The sequence below is a fragment of the Misgurnus anguillicaudatus genome, chromosome 1 (assembly GCF_027580225.2).
Source record: "Misgurnus anguillicaudatus chromosome 1, ASM2758022v2, whole genome shotgun sequence".
Lineage (NCBI taxonomy): Eukaryota > Metazoa > Chordata > Actinopteri > Cypriniformes > Cobitidae > Misgurnus > Misgurnus anguillicaudatus.
The window spans coordinates 8,926,340-8,945,576 of NC_073337.2; the positions used below are offsets into that span (position 1 = coordinate 8,926,340).

Sequence of the window (19,237 nt, forward strand, 5' to 3'; positions counted from 1 at the left end):
AATGGAAAAAAACTGTACTGAGCCATACCAGGCCATACTATGCAATGGAAACATTAATGCGCCTTGGCTTATCAGCACCATCACATATCAGTGTTTAGGTAAGAACAGCTAAATATGAAACCCTTTTACTCCATGACATTAAATATTACCTTGCTTGGAAAATACACCCAACATTTTCAGTATCAATGTTGATGACTGATCTGTCTAGACACTTATTATCAACACACAGTTTCAGCAGGTGGCTACATCTGGAACAGAAAACTATAGACTGTCATGAACATAATATGTACATACATATTAGACCAGTCGTCCTTGAATTTTTTATGTGCAAATGAGCCAAAAGTAATATGTTCTTAAATCCTAATACAGGGCTCCAGACTAACTTTTTTTACTAGGAGCACAGTGGCCCCCAACTGAAAATTTGAGGGGCGCAACCAAAAAATTTAGGGGCACAAACCGTAAATCAACATGCTAACCAAATAATCACATTTCTACAAATTTCCACTGTATTACTAATACATACTTTGATGATAGATACAGAAATACAATGTGCCATTTCAAATTCACTGTCGCATCAGAAAAAAAGGTCAAATTTACTGGTCGCACATGTGCGACTGGATGTAAAATTCAGTGGCACACTCTCAAATTTTAGTGGCAAAATGCCCTGGAGTCCTGTAATATGTTCTTAAATCCTCATTAGATGCGCTTGTGTTAAGACAGATGGGGTTAAACTGCAAATATTGAACAGAATTGTAGGCAGAATTCAGTATTTAATATGAAGTATGCTGTAATATTGCCAGGATTACATTCTGAACACAGCCATAAAAAAAACACAGAAGGCCGGACTGAACTGCAGGAGATTCTGCAGCTCTATGGTAGCAGATGCCCACTTAGCCCACGAACACAAGTCATACACACAGCATTAGTGTTAATGCAGAAATCATCTCAGCGCTTAGAGAAACGGACTGCATCTGTAGTCTCTACACAACCCACAACCCTCCGAATTCATGTTGATGAATCTAAAAACACATTCAGAAGCGTTGCTGCATGCATAACAAATATCATTATGCAAGACTTGGTACAACTCAGAGAATCTGGAAAATTTACAATCACTGTTTTGCTCAAATCATTATTATGCCACTCCATCTATCTTTACTGCAGGTCTGGACAGACCATCAACTTGCGAAACGACTTAACCAAACGTTCCTCTACACACAAGGACAGAGATAGACTGTCATATCAGACAGCCAGACCAGTTCATTGGCAGATTTTTGTTCATTTTGACTAGTAAAGACTGATATATGCAATTGCCGATATATAAATAAATTAGGGATGCACCGATATGGAAATTTTGGCCGATAACGATAACTCTTTATATTTGGGGGCGATAACCGATATATATATATATATATAATATATATAGGCCGATAAATATTCATATTATTTTCACAATGAAAAACTCCCAGACCGCGGACATCTTGTCTTTGCGCTAGACTAGCATACTCTTCTTAAGCCCGCAACACGTGTCATCTTTGTGCTATGTCACAGAAACCACCAATCAAAACTTCACCTGGCCAGCAATGAGCAAGTGATGTGGTTCAACAAACCAAAATAATCCATCATTTATCGGCTTTCATTTATCGGTCTAATTTTGCTATCAGACCGATAATATTAAAAATAAGCAGTTATTGGCCGATAACTATATGTCGGCCGATATATCGTGCAGCCCTAAAATAAATATTTTAATCAGCCAATAAATCCTTCTGTTTCTAAAATTAGTTGTTCCTAATGAAATAACACTTAGATGTTACTAAAGCCAATGCCCAACATGATCAATCATTATTCACTTTTTATGTGACGTTGTTAGGGCCGTTCACATTATAACGATAACTATAAAAATTATAGTTTTGAAAATCATTTTATATATATATAAAAGAGAATAGCAGAGTTCACACCACAACTATAATGATAAAGATGCAATGAGCGATATCATTGGGATCACTTTCTGAGCTAATTTTCCCACCTGATTAACAATAAACCAATGACAGCCAATCAAATCTAGTGCATGTGCACCAACGTTATGCTTTTTCCCTTTCGCATTGACTTCGCCAAAAGGTAAATATTAGATTACACAAACTACTAAATTCACTGATAGTGTTACGCGAAACGCAGCGTGTTAAGGACATCTGCTGGTTACCCGCTGTGTAAATGCAACAAGAACAGCATATTTACATATTCAGTGACATGTAAACAATTTCAAAGGTTTTTATTACAAGAAATATGCAATATTAGTTCATGCCATTAAAAGCAAGTGATTTGCACGAGTGCCATACGTTTGAGCGAATTAGCATACATTTATTGTTATCATCCGGTGAGGTAGGCGCAAATATAGTTATCGCTATAGTTAACGTTATAATTATCTTTACAATGTGAACAGCCCTTTACACACAACAACACTCAATACTGTGAGGTGTCAGATCCGCAGTACATCTCTCTTGTTAATATCGGTACTTCATCAATTTTATGCAAACTAAATGTTTATATGATTTCAGCAGTTTTCGCTTTGTTACTCATTTACTGTAATTACATTTGTGTTATATCAGCCTCAGATTGTTTTCTCAATATCAATACCGGCATCAAAATCGTCCATTTATCAAAACTCATATTGGTCAACCATTAAACTGGCATCATCAGCATTATCAAATATTAAAAAACATGACATATTATTTATAGACACTTCTAAGGTAAAATAGGTGAAATAACAGAGCGATGAGAGGCATGCAACCAGCATCTTTATTAGTAGGGTCGTTTAAACTAAAATTTTGTAACCGACTAGTCTAAAAGATAAAATGCCCGTGAAGACAGTCCAAAAACCTGTGTGTTTAACGTGTGTCCTATGAATACTGTACCGTTTAGTCGAATAGTCTCACACATCCCTATTTATTAGGGGTGCAAAAAAAATCTAACCGTGAGTTTGGCGTGGGCAATCTTATATCATGGTAGAATTAATTTTATATCATGATAACGGTATCATTTGTGTAAGACGTCCATTTCAATAGCCGGACGGTAGGGAGCACTCATAAAACATGATTTAAAGCTCACGTAACACACGCTGTTTCTGCATTTCTGATGTTAATCTGGAGTACCTATAGAGCAGTATACTAGTATTAGATCCTTTATATCTCCAAAGAGTCTTTAGTTTAATCATATTTATATAAGAAAGATTAGCTTTACCGATTCTTTCCGATAACGTACGAATAAACGAAGAAGGAGGAGTTACTACTGCGGGAGGAGCGAGTACAAGTCATGCAACACTATACAACACTGTTTTAACTTATGATTCACTACATCAGGGGTTCTCAAAGTCTGGACTCCGGTCCGGATCCGCGTCCACTTCATATTACAAGTGCATTCATTTCTATGTGATTGATTAAATGTGTGCATTTGCTAATTTACAAATGCATATTAAACTTGTAAACCATTCGTTTAGTTTTTTCTTTTTAGATTTAAGAGTATTCCTGGTCCAAAAATAAAACGAGTTATTTAAAAATTTCCTGTGTGACGCTGTAGCCATCACACCCAGATATTGTACACAGCTACTTCATGTACTACGGCTTTTGATCAGTAAGTCCTTATCGATCTGAAATCGCTGTTGGTTTGAGTCGTTTATAACATGCATTTGAAAAAGCAACACTCGTCAAACACAATCTTTATACATATTCTTTATCATCATGAAAATACCTGAAAAGGTTTGAAGAACAGCAATATAAATACATCCTTAAAGAGTAACTAAACCCTAAACCAACTTTTTTTAGTTAATGATCTGTAAGAATGGGGCTTTATTAGTAGAGCCCGACCGATATGCGTTTTTTCGGGCCGATGCCGATACAGATATTAGAAAGTAAAAAAAGACCGATAACGATATATCGGCCGATATTCTTTATGTGTATATTATAGTTCAGTATATACTACAGTATATTATACTAAAGTACTGTACATAGAATACACTATATACTTTAACATAATATACTGTATATGAATAAATACAATGCAATGCAATGATCACTCACATATGTGGTGATCAGTCACAAATGTGGTGATCCAACACTTATATTGATGTGACAAAGATATGTACTATAGGCAAGAAGTTAACAATAAACTTTATTATCCAAAATTAGTTGGATATCAGTGCACTAAACAGTAAACTTGACTTATTATAAATAACTTTAAAACACAAAGAGAACAAAATACATAAAACTTGCATCATTTGCAGTTTTGACGAGAATAACGTTATAAAGAGAAACTTATGAAGTCATTGATTAATACTAGCTTTACAGTAAGTTGTGTACTTCACAAATTAGTTAGCCACTCACAGTTACTAAGACAATGCTTGACGGAGCACATACTAATGTACGCTATGTTTAATGATGTGCACAACGTTTTTATAACACAAACCCAGGGTTCCGTGCAAACTTTAGACTTTTATAAAAATAAAGCGTCTTCGCTCCGCCTCTTTTATTTAGCAAGGGTGTAGAGTTGCGCGAGCTTATTGAATCAATTGCTCTGAAATGAGCATGTTACCTAAAAACACAAGCAGCAGTAATCACATATAGTGATATTCAAGTGCACGGCTGCGCGTAGTTTAAACGTGTCATTTCTCCGTCTCGCGTCATTTCTCCCGCTTGCGTTTTAACTCGCAAGTCGACAAAGAGACGGATTAAAAACACCAAATGTAAGCGGGAATGCGTCTCTCTTGTCCATTTATAATCCAATCGACCAAAGCGCGTCTTAATACCAGGTGTAAAAATGTTGTGAAGAAGACACTGCGTGACTGCTTTCATGCCACCTGAACTGAGAGACTGACTGAAGGGAAGGGGGTGGGGGATTGGCTGGTGTCACTACAGTGAGTGATCTGGGTCGCCATTAGCAACCAGTATGGCGCACTCTGCTGGACAAACAAGTACTTACATCTTTCAAATGCATTTAATGTGTTCTGTAACAAACGTTCATATCGGCGCATATCTGCGGCTTATACGCCGATACAGATATATCTGCGACATGCTCATATCGGCCGATAAAATCGCAGGGCTCAAAATTAACTTTTTTATTTGGTAGCACTGGTGCTCCCAACTTTAAAGAGTTAGGAGCACCAGCAAAAATTTAGGCGCATCCATCAAAAAATTTAAAAGCACCACAACTACAATGTAAATGTTAATAGATTTATTTTATTAAAAATAAAACACCACCACCGGGCTTTACACGTCCTATGGCCAGCATTTAAAAGTTGGTCTTCTATTTTATTTATTTATTTATTTTTGCTGCATAAATTCCTAAATTAATACCCAAATGCTGTTGAAATAGTATTGCAGCAATAATAATTTAACAATTACAGGTAGGGATGCACCGATCCGATATTCTGGATCGGTATCGGGGCCGATCCGGCATTTTTTGCTGGAGCGGATATCGGACTAACAGGACCGATCCAATTCCGATACTGCGCGTTACCCATGGTTGTCACTGACAAGCGATTAAAACGTCAAAGTATTATAAAAGCACCATAAACGTTTTTATGCACTATAATCAAAGTCATCTTACACACAATAGCTTCATGTGAAGGAACAAACGCACATTTAAAAATATTCATGTTCACAGAAACACTGTAACTTACTTGCAAACTGAGTTAATCCACTGATGAGAAGCGGACGGATAAAAACGCGTCATTCAACACAGGCACAAACACAATAACACACACAATAACTGTAACGTTAGGCTTTATTAAAGATCTGATTTCATAAAGTCTCAGTAAGCTGTTGGATGGATGCAATTCACTATGTGCTGAGATAATTCACAGGTGAAGCGGACGGATGAAACGCGTCATTCAACACACGAACACTCAATAACTGTAGGCTGTTTTAAAGATCTGATTTTATAAAGTCTCAGTAAGTTGTTGGATGGATGCAATTCAGTATGTGCTGAGCACACGATGCATCAAATCTCTTTGTGTTTTAATAGTTATGAACTTAGCTTTCCATTGCGGAGCGAGGATTCCCATGCGAGTGTGAGGACGCTTCTAGAGCATCAATGCTGCACAGTATTGCGCAGAATGCGCACTCAATATGATTTAGGTGCATCAATTCTGCACCCGAAATGTGCATAAAAGGTCCGGTTAAGTGCATAATTCCCAAAATAACCATCTGCACACTAAAGCTTTTTTACTGTGACTTTTTGCGCAATTAAGGAAAATATATTTAGCATACTTATTTGATCAAACGTGCCTATTTTATTTTCTCCTAAACACTGCCATGGTTAATAATTACTAATGTTCTTGTAACTTGTAAATCATTTTAAATTATTGGTTTTTAATTTAAAAGTATAATTATATATATATATATATAATATAATTATATTATGCTAGATTTAGACATTTATATAGTGTGTGTGTGTGTGTGTGTGTGTGTCTGTGTGTGTGTGTCTGTGTGCGTGTGTTTGTGTGCGTGTCTGTCTGTAATTTAAATTACTCAAGAAAAATACAGTAGTATCGGATCGGCAGGTATCGGAATCGGCCGATACTCAGAATTCGGGTATCGGAATCGGATCGGAGATGAAGAAAGTGGTATCGGTGCATCCCTAATTACAGGTAACATGATTAAGATTACATAGAAAATCTAGCAAACACGTAAAACACTGATTAATTGTGACATTACAAAAGTGACCCTAATATAGAAGGCTAATATATATTGGTATTGATAACTGCATTACCAGGATGCTTTTACTACTAAATAGGCAATGTTTTAAAAAATACAACAAAAACATACCATCAGCATTGTCGTATTCCACAGCAACATGGACCACAAGGATGTTTGTCGGATGTCCATTCACCAGCGCATGCGCACATACACCATCAAACACACTTTGACAGACAGCTCGGTGTCTCCATCAATAATAAACACATTTGTCATGACACGTCTTGTATTTTTGGCACTTTCGCCATGTTTAAGCAAGGTACGTCTGGCGTTTAAAATGTTTTGATTCCGCAATTAACGCCGTTTTACAGGATTTACAGTAAACACAGTAAGTTACATTTTCATCGCGGAGACACTTGAAATCTTTAAGCCACTCTCTCTGAAAGGTTTAACGTCAACTCGTATTTTCCGGTGGTGGAGTTACATTTGAATCCGGATCGTCGTCAAAAAATACAGTAATAACCTTGGCTGTAATCGGCTCGCTCTCGTCATGCTCGCGACGCGTTCGTCTTTTCACATTTCCGCGCTTCACGGCAACAAGGAATGACTGACGCTCATATTAGCCAATCTGTGGTCTTCATTAAACGCAAGAACTTAATGGTGAAATTTGATTGGTTATGTATCGTTGGAGAGAACACTGATCCTGGGACAGCGCCAGCACGCAGGATCACAATCAACTCGCGTCACAACAAAATGGGCAGTCGCACAAATGCTCCCAAATATATTTTAAGGTCGCACAGATTAAATTTCGGTCGCATATGCGACCAAAATGGTCGCAATTTCGAGCCCTGAATCGGCAAAGCGATAAATCGGTCGGGCTCTATTTATTAGTGCTGTTCATTGATTTTAGTAAGTTTTTTGACATTTGGATATAAAGTGATTCAATACTATAATATATTGTGTAAAAACGTCTGAGTGCTGCCCTCTTTAGGTTGAACGGTGGCTACTGCAGTTGAATTTTCCTATTGGATGTTGGGTCCAAAAAATACCCCGTGACGTAAGCAGGTTCAGGCTCACCACGCCCTTGTTACGATCTCACCACACACTTGGTACGAGCTCAGTTTGTCCCCTCTATCTCCGTTGGGATCTGCCCACTTTTCTTGCATTTTTCAAATATTGCCAGTGGGTGGAGTCAGGCTCTGACCAGGGGTTTAGTTACGCTTTAAGACATTTCCTGGAGCTGCGTGTGTCTGGCTTTTCGTCTGCAGCGCATATTGAGTTTATGCACGAGAGCGCCCTCTGGCTTTTGGATCTAACGGCATTTCACCGTAATTCATTGAGAAGCATAGCAAGCATCATCAGCCAATTTATAGGTGCACCCCTAATTTTGGTCAGTGTCTCCGCCAACCAACCACACTTTTTTTGCCATGGTTAATGCATCTGATGGAAAACAAACTTTGCCATTTCTCTAATTAAGTTGCTCTGTATTTTGCACCTGGTTACCTGTGGCATCTTTCTTGTGTTTATGTTTAAAACATGTTTTTACTTTAAATGCAAAATACACTTATGTTTTTCCAAAACTATTTGTGTTGATTTGTTATATAAACAAGTGATTTACATAAAGTTATTACCATGCTTGACAATTTTTGTAATAACCAGTTTTTCCGGACCTAAGAAAATGACAAAAAATCAGATTTGGACCTTTGAATGTAAACTTTGAGAACCCCTGCACTACATGTTTGTGTCATTTATATAATATGCACACGCCTATTTCCAACATAACACAGAAGTCTTACTTACCACATGCAACTCAACACCCGGTTGAGACTTTTCACTGAAATCCAGCGCATCAAACACACATCAAAACCCATAATCGAAAAAAACTTTCAGAAACTTGGACGAACCCTGGCGAAGTGCATTCGACACAGAAATACTCTGTAACACCCCAACTGGTTTTTTGACACTTTGCCTACATTTAGCATGAGGAAACAACTCTATCACTGTGTTAAAAAGTCAAAATGCATGAAATACCATTGAACCACCCCTTTCAACAGTTATGGTAAATATTTACTACACCTGCCATGTATGAACCAGTGTGAGCATAAAGATAAGAAGTGGCCTGATATATATGAAGATATATTCAATCATTTTGTATTTTTGCTCGATCTTCGATGGCAAATATAAAAGCAGAGAGACATACCAGTATCTTTACAATGGGAAAGTCAGTCTAGTGTTTGTACATGTAATAGACCAAAAATTTGTGTTTTTAACATGTTCAGGCGATGCTTTAAAATGTCACTCTAAACGTCCCTCTGGTGTGAAGTTTTTTAAACAGCAATTTTTGATCAACTTGTTTGAGTTTTTATGACGACACATCAAGCTTCACGCTGTCCGACAGTCAGAAGCATCTTTCTCATTTAACACATTGTAAGTTATTTGTACAAACCATAATAAACATAATAAATTACTATTACATATATTCAGAATTGTTTTCGTTTTATGAAAATATTATTATGCAGTAGATAAGACATGAGCTTATGAAATTATTTGCTTACTTTAAAAAATTATAATAATTTAAAACATAACAAAAGTATGTGCAAACACATTTAGAAATGTTATATATTAACTTATAAGCAGTTTATGTCGTAGGTCGTGTATGTAGTCTAACATGCCACATAGACATTCAGCTCTTGTGCGTGTATTATGGTCAAAACAGGTTTTGTAGAAATTTACTGCTTACAGCTATTATGGCAACCCCTAACTGCACAAATGATGCAGGTCTTCCTGGATTTCATAATAAACATTAAAAAGCCAGTCAAACGGCATACTCGGGTCTCTCGCAAAACAACTACCATTAGCTGTAATGGCTCACCAGAAGTCTTACACAAAGGACCTCAAAGATGGCGGCGCCCACATTTACGTTAAAAATAAGGTGGAAACTTTCACATGTGTGTTTGCTTTTTCAACTGTTTACTTTCTCTTAAGACCTAAATTGTCGTATTTATGAGGATACTTTTTTATGCATACGTGTATTTAAGGCCAAAAAAGCTGCAAAAAATCTCACAAGCTTAAGAGCAGCAGATGCGCGGCTTGCACGCTCCTCTTACTGTGGGTTTACACCAAACGCGAAGCGTGCAAAGTTGCTCGCTCTAGATTACTCGCGTAATTTAACTGCGTGTCATGCGAATTTTGAATATTTTCAACTTGGGCGAAGACGCGTTTAAGGGGAATAGCGCGTGTTTTCACAGCAAATGCGCCGCCCATATCACGTCATTCGCATATGCGAGGACGTATCTGATCGCATCTTTGCATTGACTTTGTATGTAACCTACTTGTGCAAATCGTTGAACTCGCATCTGGTGTAAACCCACAGTTACACAGAAACAGCGCGCGCATATAGCACTGTTGTTTGTGTTTCAATGGCTTAAAATCACTTAATTTAAAACAGCGGTGCTTAAATACGTGTATAAACGTTACGTTTTTGTGAACACGCACAGCATCGTGACGTGGGCGTGTAACCTCGATAGAGAAGATAATCCAAAATCTTTACCGGTTGACTAATTTCTACCGGTTTATTATACCAACCGGTTTATCGCCCACCCCTACCATGAGAATTGTGACATGTTGGGCAATATTGTAATTTCTGATATTAAACAGTGACAGGAAGTACTGGGGTAGGTCACAATTTTTGCAAAGGTTTACATATGGTGGTGTGTTCTTAATGACTGCTTTACTAAAATTATATCCTATTATATTCCTAAAATATATACAATATAGCACATCACGTGCCTTTATAGTATTGCAATGTATATCAACTTATTGTATGGCAACCCTGTACCATGGTATGTATCGCAAGATACTTGCTGATTACAGTGCTTTTACAGAAGTTTATTATGAATAAAAAGGTAGGGATGCACAGATACCGATACTGGTATCAGCCTCGATCACATTTTCTAAAGTCTGCGTACTCGTTAAAATCTCCCGATACCGGGGATCAATACCACGGTCTGAGAAATGTCTATGTTTGAGCGGCGCGTAAGGGGTTAATGCCTCTTTTGTTGTTCAAAGAGGCAGAGTTTACAACAAACTGAAAAAAATACTTGAGTTGCACTGTCACTGTTAAATTTTTTTTATAATTATTTATTCTGTAATATGTTGCATACAACATGCTTTTCATTTTAAATAAAATGTTCTTAATTCCAAACTAGCCCCTTGTTTTTTGTTAAATTATATGACTAAAGCTGTTACCTGTCAATTTAAATCATGTTTTTTATTAAGTACTCGGTATCGGCAAGTACTGAAATGCAAGTGGGTGATTCTCACGAAACCATTGAAACACCACGGCACTAATGATTTTAGTTTTAAAATGTGTAATATAGTAACATTAAAAAGCATCAGAATTAATACTGTGTGTTCTACCTTGCACAATGTGTGATTTCAACATAAGAATTTATAATTGGAAATTTTATCTCATTTTCTGCTGAAATTCTCATTACCGCAATGTGTCCGGCTGTGTTTGAACATGCGTTATGTTCTAATTTAATCAAATTAACACAAAAATATTAAGAAAAAAAATAAATGGATGTTTTGCTAGACTACTTTGGATGACAGAAAAAATATTTACTGAATATAATGTATAATAATAATGAAGAAAAATTAGTGTCCATGCCTGATGTTCTCATCCTCCACAACACTTTTTGAGAACAGTTTAAGCACACATACAGAATTTTAATAAAGTTTGATTTTGAGTGACCAAGCACATGGACCAGTTACTTCAAGATGGCTACCAGGTAAGATCATTTTTTTTACAGTTAATTTGAAATATTGTCTTGTCAGAATGCTTACACAACATTTTGATTATCATTACCGCAACAGATGCTTATTAAATGTTAATTTAATTAATAGAAGCATAATACTTTGATTTTAAATGCATGTGCAGAATCTCCAAATTATGTTCTTTCAGGTTTGTCATGTCATTTTGAAAATATGTCAGTGTTGATGTTTTCTGACTGTTGCGGTAATGAGATTTTTTAGGACTAATTTTTTAAATTATGTTACAAAAAGTGTTAAATGATAAGTAAAAGTTTTTAAATTAATATTCCCATTTACTCCAGACTTTGTTTTTCAATGTCTGGTGGGAAAAAAGTAAATTTAAGCAATTTTTACATTTTCATGCTTGACATTTTTAAAAACAAGTTTTCGTGAGAATCACCCAAGTACTCGTATTCCAAAAAAGTGGTATCGGTGCATCCCTATAAAAAGGGGAAATAAATGGCAAGTAATCATATATCAGATCTAGCCAATATCAACTATTAGACTGGGCTAGCATTACTGTGTAAAATTAATCTATACAATGCAAGCTACAGGTCCTTGAAATTTTGCCTGGCTGCCAAACCCCTCAACCTCTCCAGTTGTGATTCGTGATCGCCGTCTCTCCTCATCTTTAGCAAACTGAAACATTTTATTTTCCACAAGGAATTTGTTTCAGAGATTGGTTTAGCTACTAGCCAAACCAATAAATAAATACAGACCGGAAAGTCACTTTGATTCAGGCAAGTAACCGCTACAACATGCGTGCGTCCGATGAAACCATCTACAGGAAATTGTGTAAGTCCGTCAGATCAACAGTTTTAAAAATGTTAAACACAGAATGCTCCATGCCCATGACATAAACCCACCAAAGCAAAAACACAAAGACATTTACTGGTGAAGGAAGTCACACCCACAGGAGGCTACACAGAAACAGGAAACACCAACACGATGTCTAAAAGCAAATGTTATGCAAACACAGATCTTTTCTCCAACGGATCAAGACAATGTTGGCTCCATCCTGGAGAGCTTGCTTGTGATGGTTACAAGCAAGTAATCTATCTCATCAAAACTTAGAGCTACAGACACATTTACCTCTGAGTATTAATGATGGCCAGATAGTCCAGATAGTCTCATTGCTATTGGTGTGGAGCAGATGGCTGGATCTTTACTCTGATTGTGTGACCCCCAAATCTGCTCCCACCGAGACAAAGGAGAAGAGCAGGCAACTAGATATGGTCGACTCCCTCCTAGTTACCAGTATTGATTAGGCCTAACTAAGGAAAAAATGCACAGATTGTTCGACAGAGAATGGTTATCTTCTGTTGTTTTAAGAAATCAAAAGCAAGCGTCTCTTTAGAAGAAACACTGTCCTGTTTGTTTATAAACACTTCAATGCAGATTTACTTCTGCTTAGATTAGCCTTGCCGATCTGATTATGCATTACTATCCAAACTATGAGGCTAAATAAATTATTTGCCTATCAAGTGGTTACATGCAAAACACTAAAAGTCAGTCCTTTACAGTGGTCATAAAGGACAGCAAGCATACAACAGGCATTTCCATAAGATAACTGCACAAAAAAAGTTCTGGAACAACAATACTTGGATTAAATAACTAAAACAGATATTATTAGTGATTGACTGATGATTCTTGGTAATTTTAAGATCAACATCAGCTGCAAAAAGTCTATAAAACCTATTAATAGTAATATACTTTGTTTGTGTCTAGGGATGCACTGATAGCATTTTTTGGGCCGATACCGATTTAAACAGACAACTTCTGGCCGATACCGATATTAAACAATTGTATACAATACTATACAGTTGGTCTATTAGCTAGTTTATTTCTGCATCAAATTATTTTTACTGAACATGGATTGGATCTAATTAACATTCAACTGACCAACATAATAAGAGAGGCACAAATTAAGCTAAAACAAATATAATAATACAGCATGTCAACCTTCAAAGGTGGTTTTGGCTATTCAGCATTTATTTTATTAACAACATTAACTAATTTTTTTACATATAATGGATTTCTTTATGCAGTTAATTAATAAACAATCGGTATGGGCCTTTCTCGTGCTATTGCCGATATGCCGATGGTTTCAAATGTAACAAAAATCGGCCGATTAATATCGGCAGCCGATACATCGGTGCATCACTTTTCAAACTTTACCAACAGATATTTTGGTATATATTTCTGTAAACATTGTGCAAAATAAGTGTCCATCTACAGATATTAGAATAATAAGCATTCCTCATTGTACAACCCATATTGATCAACCATTGATGTTTACTAACCTATAGTAACTATAACATAATAACATGCTAATTATTGTATTCAATCCAATTCACAAAATTATTTTAAAAATTTAATTCGGCCAGCAAAATCTAAGAAGCCTTGGGCTTCATAAAACAGGCCTGTTGGATACCTTATTTAGTCCAAATTGTCACTGTGTGTCAGCCTGACCATAAGCCAAAGGTGACAGCTTTCATTCAGTGAGACTTCATGTGTTGGACTGCTGGTACAATCAGCCAGCCTGAGCATGAATAATTTATTACAGCATGATGAAAATGCTTTCTCACTACACATAACATAAATTCTGCTTTTACATTAAAAGAATGAATGAAGCAAATATTTATTAACAGATTGTAAGTACTGTTGTTGTATAAGCACTAATTCAACACTAAGCCACCTGATTTGTTGAAGCACAGTTGGATAATATTAAACGGAAAATCATGCAAAAAACGTACATCATGCTTTGCATACCAGATCATAATGTATACAATAAATATAAAATCAGAAGATGAATCTTGCAGATGACTTATAACTGACAAATCAGATCTACATTTAAATACACGTGCTGTTAAACCGAAACCGACACACTTTTTCTATCCACAAACAACAAACCACAATTAATCTTTAGACCGGACTGTAAAAGATATGAATTGTAAGTGAATGGGTGACTGTCACTTGCTTCCAAAGGCAGCATAACACACCATAAATACCCTTATAATTACCATAATTTCACGCTTGTCAACGCAACACATGTCATAAAAACATAACCCAGACGTAAAATATATACTTATACATGCGATTAAACGCAAAACAAGGATCCCATTAATGTGTATAAAAAGCTAGCGTTAGCCTCAATGCTATTACGCAGCAGTGGGGGGGATTCATCCCCTCTCCATCATTATGAGAATTTGTCAGCAAAAGAAAAGCGTGTACGAGATTAAAAATCACTTCAAAGCATCGTTCGGCTTCGTTTATGATCGTTGCTGTGATGCAGAAACGTAAAAGCTGTATTTTTGCTCTACCTCTGGATGAAGAATCGGGACGCATCCAGCTTCTTTCTCAAATTCATCCAGCGCGTCCGCCATCTTGCTGCTCGACCGCGCGGAGCATCACGGGAAAAACATCCAGGGGGAGATAAACAGGACGCGCGTGCACGAGACAGATAGCGGTGCCCGTGTGATTGTTTCATTTGATTTATGTATGATCAGAATAACACTTAGGAGTAAGATAAGAAGCTAACATGGCCATTCACTATGTAATAGTGTCAAATCAGCAAAAGAGCGTTTCCGGTGACAAATATTAATGTAATTCTTTAATAGATTTTTCGTAACTTTTCTGTAAATGCTATTGTATTAAACGTTATTCTTTATGCTTACTATATGCGCTTTCATGGTCAGAAATCCATCGTTCATTCATTAATGCATCGCGTCCAGTCATAGTGTTTGGCATTATTTAATGAGAAAACACAGTCAGCGAACAAAATGTGAGTATTTATAAAGAGCTGCAAGTACAAGTACAGGTGGATCTTATTTGTTTAAGGTATTTCTTGTAAACAATGAAAAAAAAATCGTAGCAAATTTTTGTCAGCATAAATGTAAATGAATAATTTTTTTATCCTTCTGCATGCTGCATTACGTCATCGACCTACTTTTGTTAAATATACTGTATACAGATTTGTTCCTTAGGTTTGCATCAGAAATTTTTATCTATAAAATTAAAAAAATCTTACGTTTCTGTGAATAAATATTTTGCTGTTCATCAGCTATAAAAAGTCATACTAATGTCATTGCGCGACTGACCTGTCATCAATTGATTGAAGGTAAAACTTGGACAGCTAGTTACCACAAGGGGGCGACCTTAGTTTACTTATATTCTTCTTCTAGAATCTAAATGCAAGATCTAGAATACATATATGTATATATACATTGTGGGGGAATTATAAATAAATTATAAATATATAATAAATAAATAAATAAATAAATAAATAAATAAATAAATAAATAAATAAATAAATAAATAAATATAATTTAATTATTTAAAAAAAATATTATTGTGTGGCTTTGTATATTCCACGAAAAATTGTCTGTGTTTCTGTATATAGTAAAAATTGTATTTAGCTGTTTTGCATGTGTTTTTGTGACAATTGCTTCGTTCACAACGTTGAGCGTTGACCTTATGACTTTTTAAAGGCTCTCTTGGGTACGTAACGGACTCTGACTGCCGCCTGTTCTGGAGTAACTGATCTGAGATCTGCCTAACTTTCGCACAACTGTCTCAATCAAATGGTCCCAATAGCGTATTTTGTCCACACCATCTGACCTCAGACCTGCTCTGAAAGCGGCAGACATCACTTCCGATCGCGGAGAGAAACAGTCGAGCTTGCGGCAGACATCACTTCCGATCGCGGAGAGAAACAATCGAGCAGAGGAAGGAAGGGAGACGTGCGTGCGACGGAGGGCGGTAATATCGCAATTCAGCACTATAATATTGAAGATATCAAAATTAGAGTCCACATTTGAAGCGTTTAAGATTGAAGGCTTTCATATTCAGGTCTATGGGTTTATCAGCATTTCAATACATTTTTAGTGTTAACCCTTTCGCGATGGACTGACAGGCGGATTCTCCTCAGACGACGCAATCTACATATTTACGTTTCACACCGTTTTCCAAAGTTAAAGACTTTTTTGTCACCAGGAGGACTTCAAAGTGGATCTTTAAGGTTTGTCTTGATGTTTCATAATGCCATGTTTCCATACCAATAACGCGTAAACCAGCACTCCGCTGGCCGTGTCCCAAAACCTAGCGAGTTGCCCATGTAGACAACATATTGAAATTTAGAGATAGATTGCCTCGATTTTGGGGGGTAATCATTGTGCTATACAACATTTTTAAGCAACTAAGCATAGTATCATATGCTTAACAAAACGAAACTGCCTGGCTAGATCGCATTTTGAGCACCGTAAAGATGTGCACTTACTGTACATAATATACCATTTAAAACCTTAGTAATACTGACACTACTTGTAGTGGAATACAAAATAAAACCACCAAAAATGCTGTCTACATGTGCAGCTCACAATGTTGTGGGACAGCCTGCATGTTGCAGATACAGTTTATGTACATGTGCATGGATGTATCATTATTGATCATTTTAGGTCAGCCATATATTCATTTAATTCATGGATTCAATGCAATATGCAATGTGCAGATATGATGCACACTGATTACTTTGGTATTTAAGCCAAACAGAAATAAATCTATGCAGATGTGTTTTATAAATATTAATCATGTAAGACACATTTATTACATTATGTGTATCAAACACATAAGTACCATGTTTTTAGGACATTGCTGTGATGGTAATACTATTCTATTCTTTATAATGGAACCTTACTGTGCCATTTAAGTGCATACGTTAAATTTAAGCATTTGGCAGTCCCTTTTATCCAAAGCTATTTCTCAGTATTTATGTTGGGCTGCTAACAAAATGTTCTACCAACTTAGCCAGAGAAACACAATATACAAATGTACAATATGCACAATATAAAAATGGTAAATACTTTTATGGTATATTACAAAGGACTGTGGCATTACCTAATACCATCACTGAACCATAGTAGAGTCATATTAGAAACCTAAGGCCATATGCAGTGTAGTTCAAAATAATCAAGTAATACTCTGTTTTTATGCAAGTCGCAAATAATATATGAATGGTAAAAGCATCAGTCAGCTGTAGTAATGGGATTGGGCTATCAGTATTACTGTTTTATTTACAAATCATTGTGTTGAATATTATATTATCATTTATTTGGTTTATTTTCAATCTTTTAAGTCATAAAATGTCTGTCCAGGAAAAGCAAAGTATACACCACAAGGCCTCATTCATCCTTTATTGTTGAGGCTTGTAAGAATAGACAGAAACTGATACACAATTCCACCAGCATTTTGCAGTGACACACATAACAGACTAATATTTTATGGAAGTATGTATATTTGACCTTTGCATGTTACCACTTTCTCTGAAACCTGAGTGCTAACTTCCACATGACTTCCTGCCACAGTGTTAAAGTGAGATTGTGAGATGTTATGCGTAGCAGATGCTATCATTTTCTAAGATATGATGAGCATTATATTTGGCAATGATGACAGTATAATGAATTGATCTATATAATTAATACAGGGTTCCTTATGGGTCCTTGAAATCCTTGAAAGTTTGTGAATCTGGGGGAAAAATTCAAGGCCCTGGGAAGTTTTTGAAAATATACATGCATAGATACAGGTCATTGAAAGTGCTTGAATCTATTTTATGCAAGAAGTTTTCTGGAAAAACATCCATATTAGTCCCTGTATTGTGCAGGAAAATATCATTATATTTCTAGACTTTTTAAGCACACATGCTAAACTATTCGCTTTAAATGCTTATATTTCTTCTCTATGCGAATGTTGATTCATACCAAAATGCTTTTTTGCATAGTTGTGTTACATGAAAACGTTTCGAGTTACATATGTAACTGTTGTTCCCTGAGAAGGGAACGAGACGCTGCGTTTCCCTTGCCATACTTCCTGCGTCCCTGTTACGCCGTCTTTGGCAATATTTCAGATATACTTTCTGGCTCCCCGTCACCCTGTCTTTGTCATTAAGCCCCTCACCATTGGTTGAATTTGTTATACACATTCAGACGCTGGAGGCGTCCCCAAAGTGTCACCGCATTGACGCAGCGCGAGTTCGCTCGAAAGGGAACAGTAACAATGTATCTTAAAAGGTAACTCGATGTAACCTTGCTCTCACTTGAAATGTATCCCCACATTTAGTCCTTGAATTTGAGAGTATTGGACCTGGAAAGTCCTTGAAAGGTCCTTGAATTTGAAGTTAACTAAGGTGTGGGAACCCTGTTAATATGAAGAGTTTGGTTCCAAAACGCAATAAACGCCATTTTTGAAAAAAATGAGTTACTGCCAAAATCTGTATTATATCAGGTCAGTAGTTAAAAGTAAATAATTAATTTTACGCAAAATCCAATACCCGCCGTGATATTCTGTCATCTTTTCTCCCTTTTTTCCCAAAATGCGACAAACGCCACTCCAGCTTTTTTACAGAATGCAATAAATCCATTTCTGATATTACAGCGGACCATTCACGCAATGTAAACAAACATGGCGGCGCGCTGAGTACACGGAGTCCTAGTTTTCCTCATCTACTTTGTACTTCGTGATCAACAAACAAAACAAAATAATACTTTAATAGCATTGCCAAACCTGTGATGGTTTTCTGTGACGGGAAAGAAACGTAAGCCATCAACAGCTAATAATTTCCGCGAGAGGCACTCGGGTGCTTGTTCTCCAGACAGCGTCAAGCTTCTCATGCTAAAACATTGTGTTCTTCATATAACAAAGTAAGTGTTTTGGTTAATGCCATTAATGTTTATTTTTTAATCATTGTA

General features: G+C 36.4%; 2 protein-coding genes across 5 annotated transcripts in view; one reads left to right on the forward strand and one right to left on the reverse strand.

Annotated features, from left to right (window-relative positions):
* zdhhc17 (zDHHC palmitoyltransferase 17) overlaps nt 1-14,970 on the reverse strand; it is a 33,319-nt gene extending 18,349 nt beyond the window's left edge. Inside the window, exon 1 of the mRNA XM_055189786.2 lies at nt 14,819-14,970. Within this exon, the coding sequence (XP_055045761.1) occupies nt 14,819-14,881 (63 nt within the window). The 5' untranslated portion in view covers nt 14,882-14,970. The remainder of the gene's footprint in view (nt 1-14,818) is intronic.
* A 1,137-nt stretch (nt 14,971-16,107) lies between these two features.
* osbpl8 (oxysterol binding protein-like 8) overlaps nt 16,108-19,237 on the forward strand; it is a 79,304-nt gene continuing 76,174 nt past the window's right edge. For 3 of the 4 annotated variants that reach the window (XM_073861649.1, XM_073861737.1, XM_073861845.1), the window contains exon 1: nt 16,194-16,515. The gene's annotated coding sequence lies outside the window, so the exon portion shown is untranslated. Of the gene's footprint in view, nt 16,516-19,237 lie in introns of all 4 variants that reach the window. The other variant, XM_073861705.1, reaches the window with a different exon arrangement.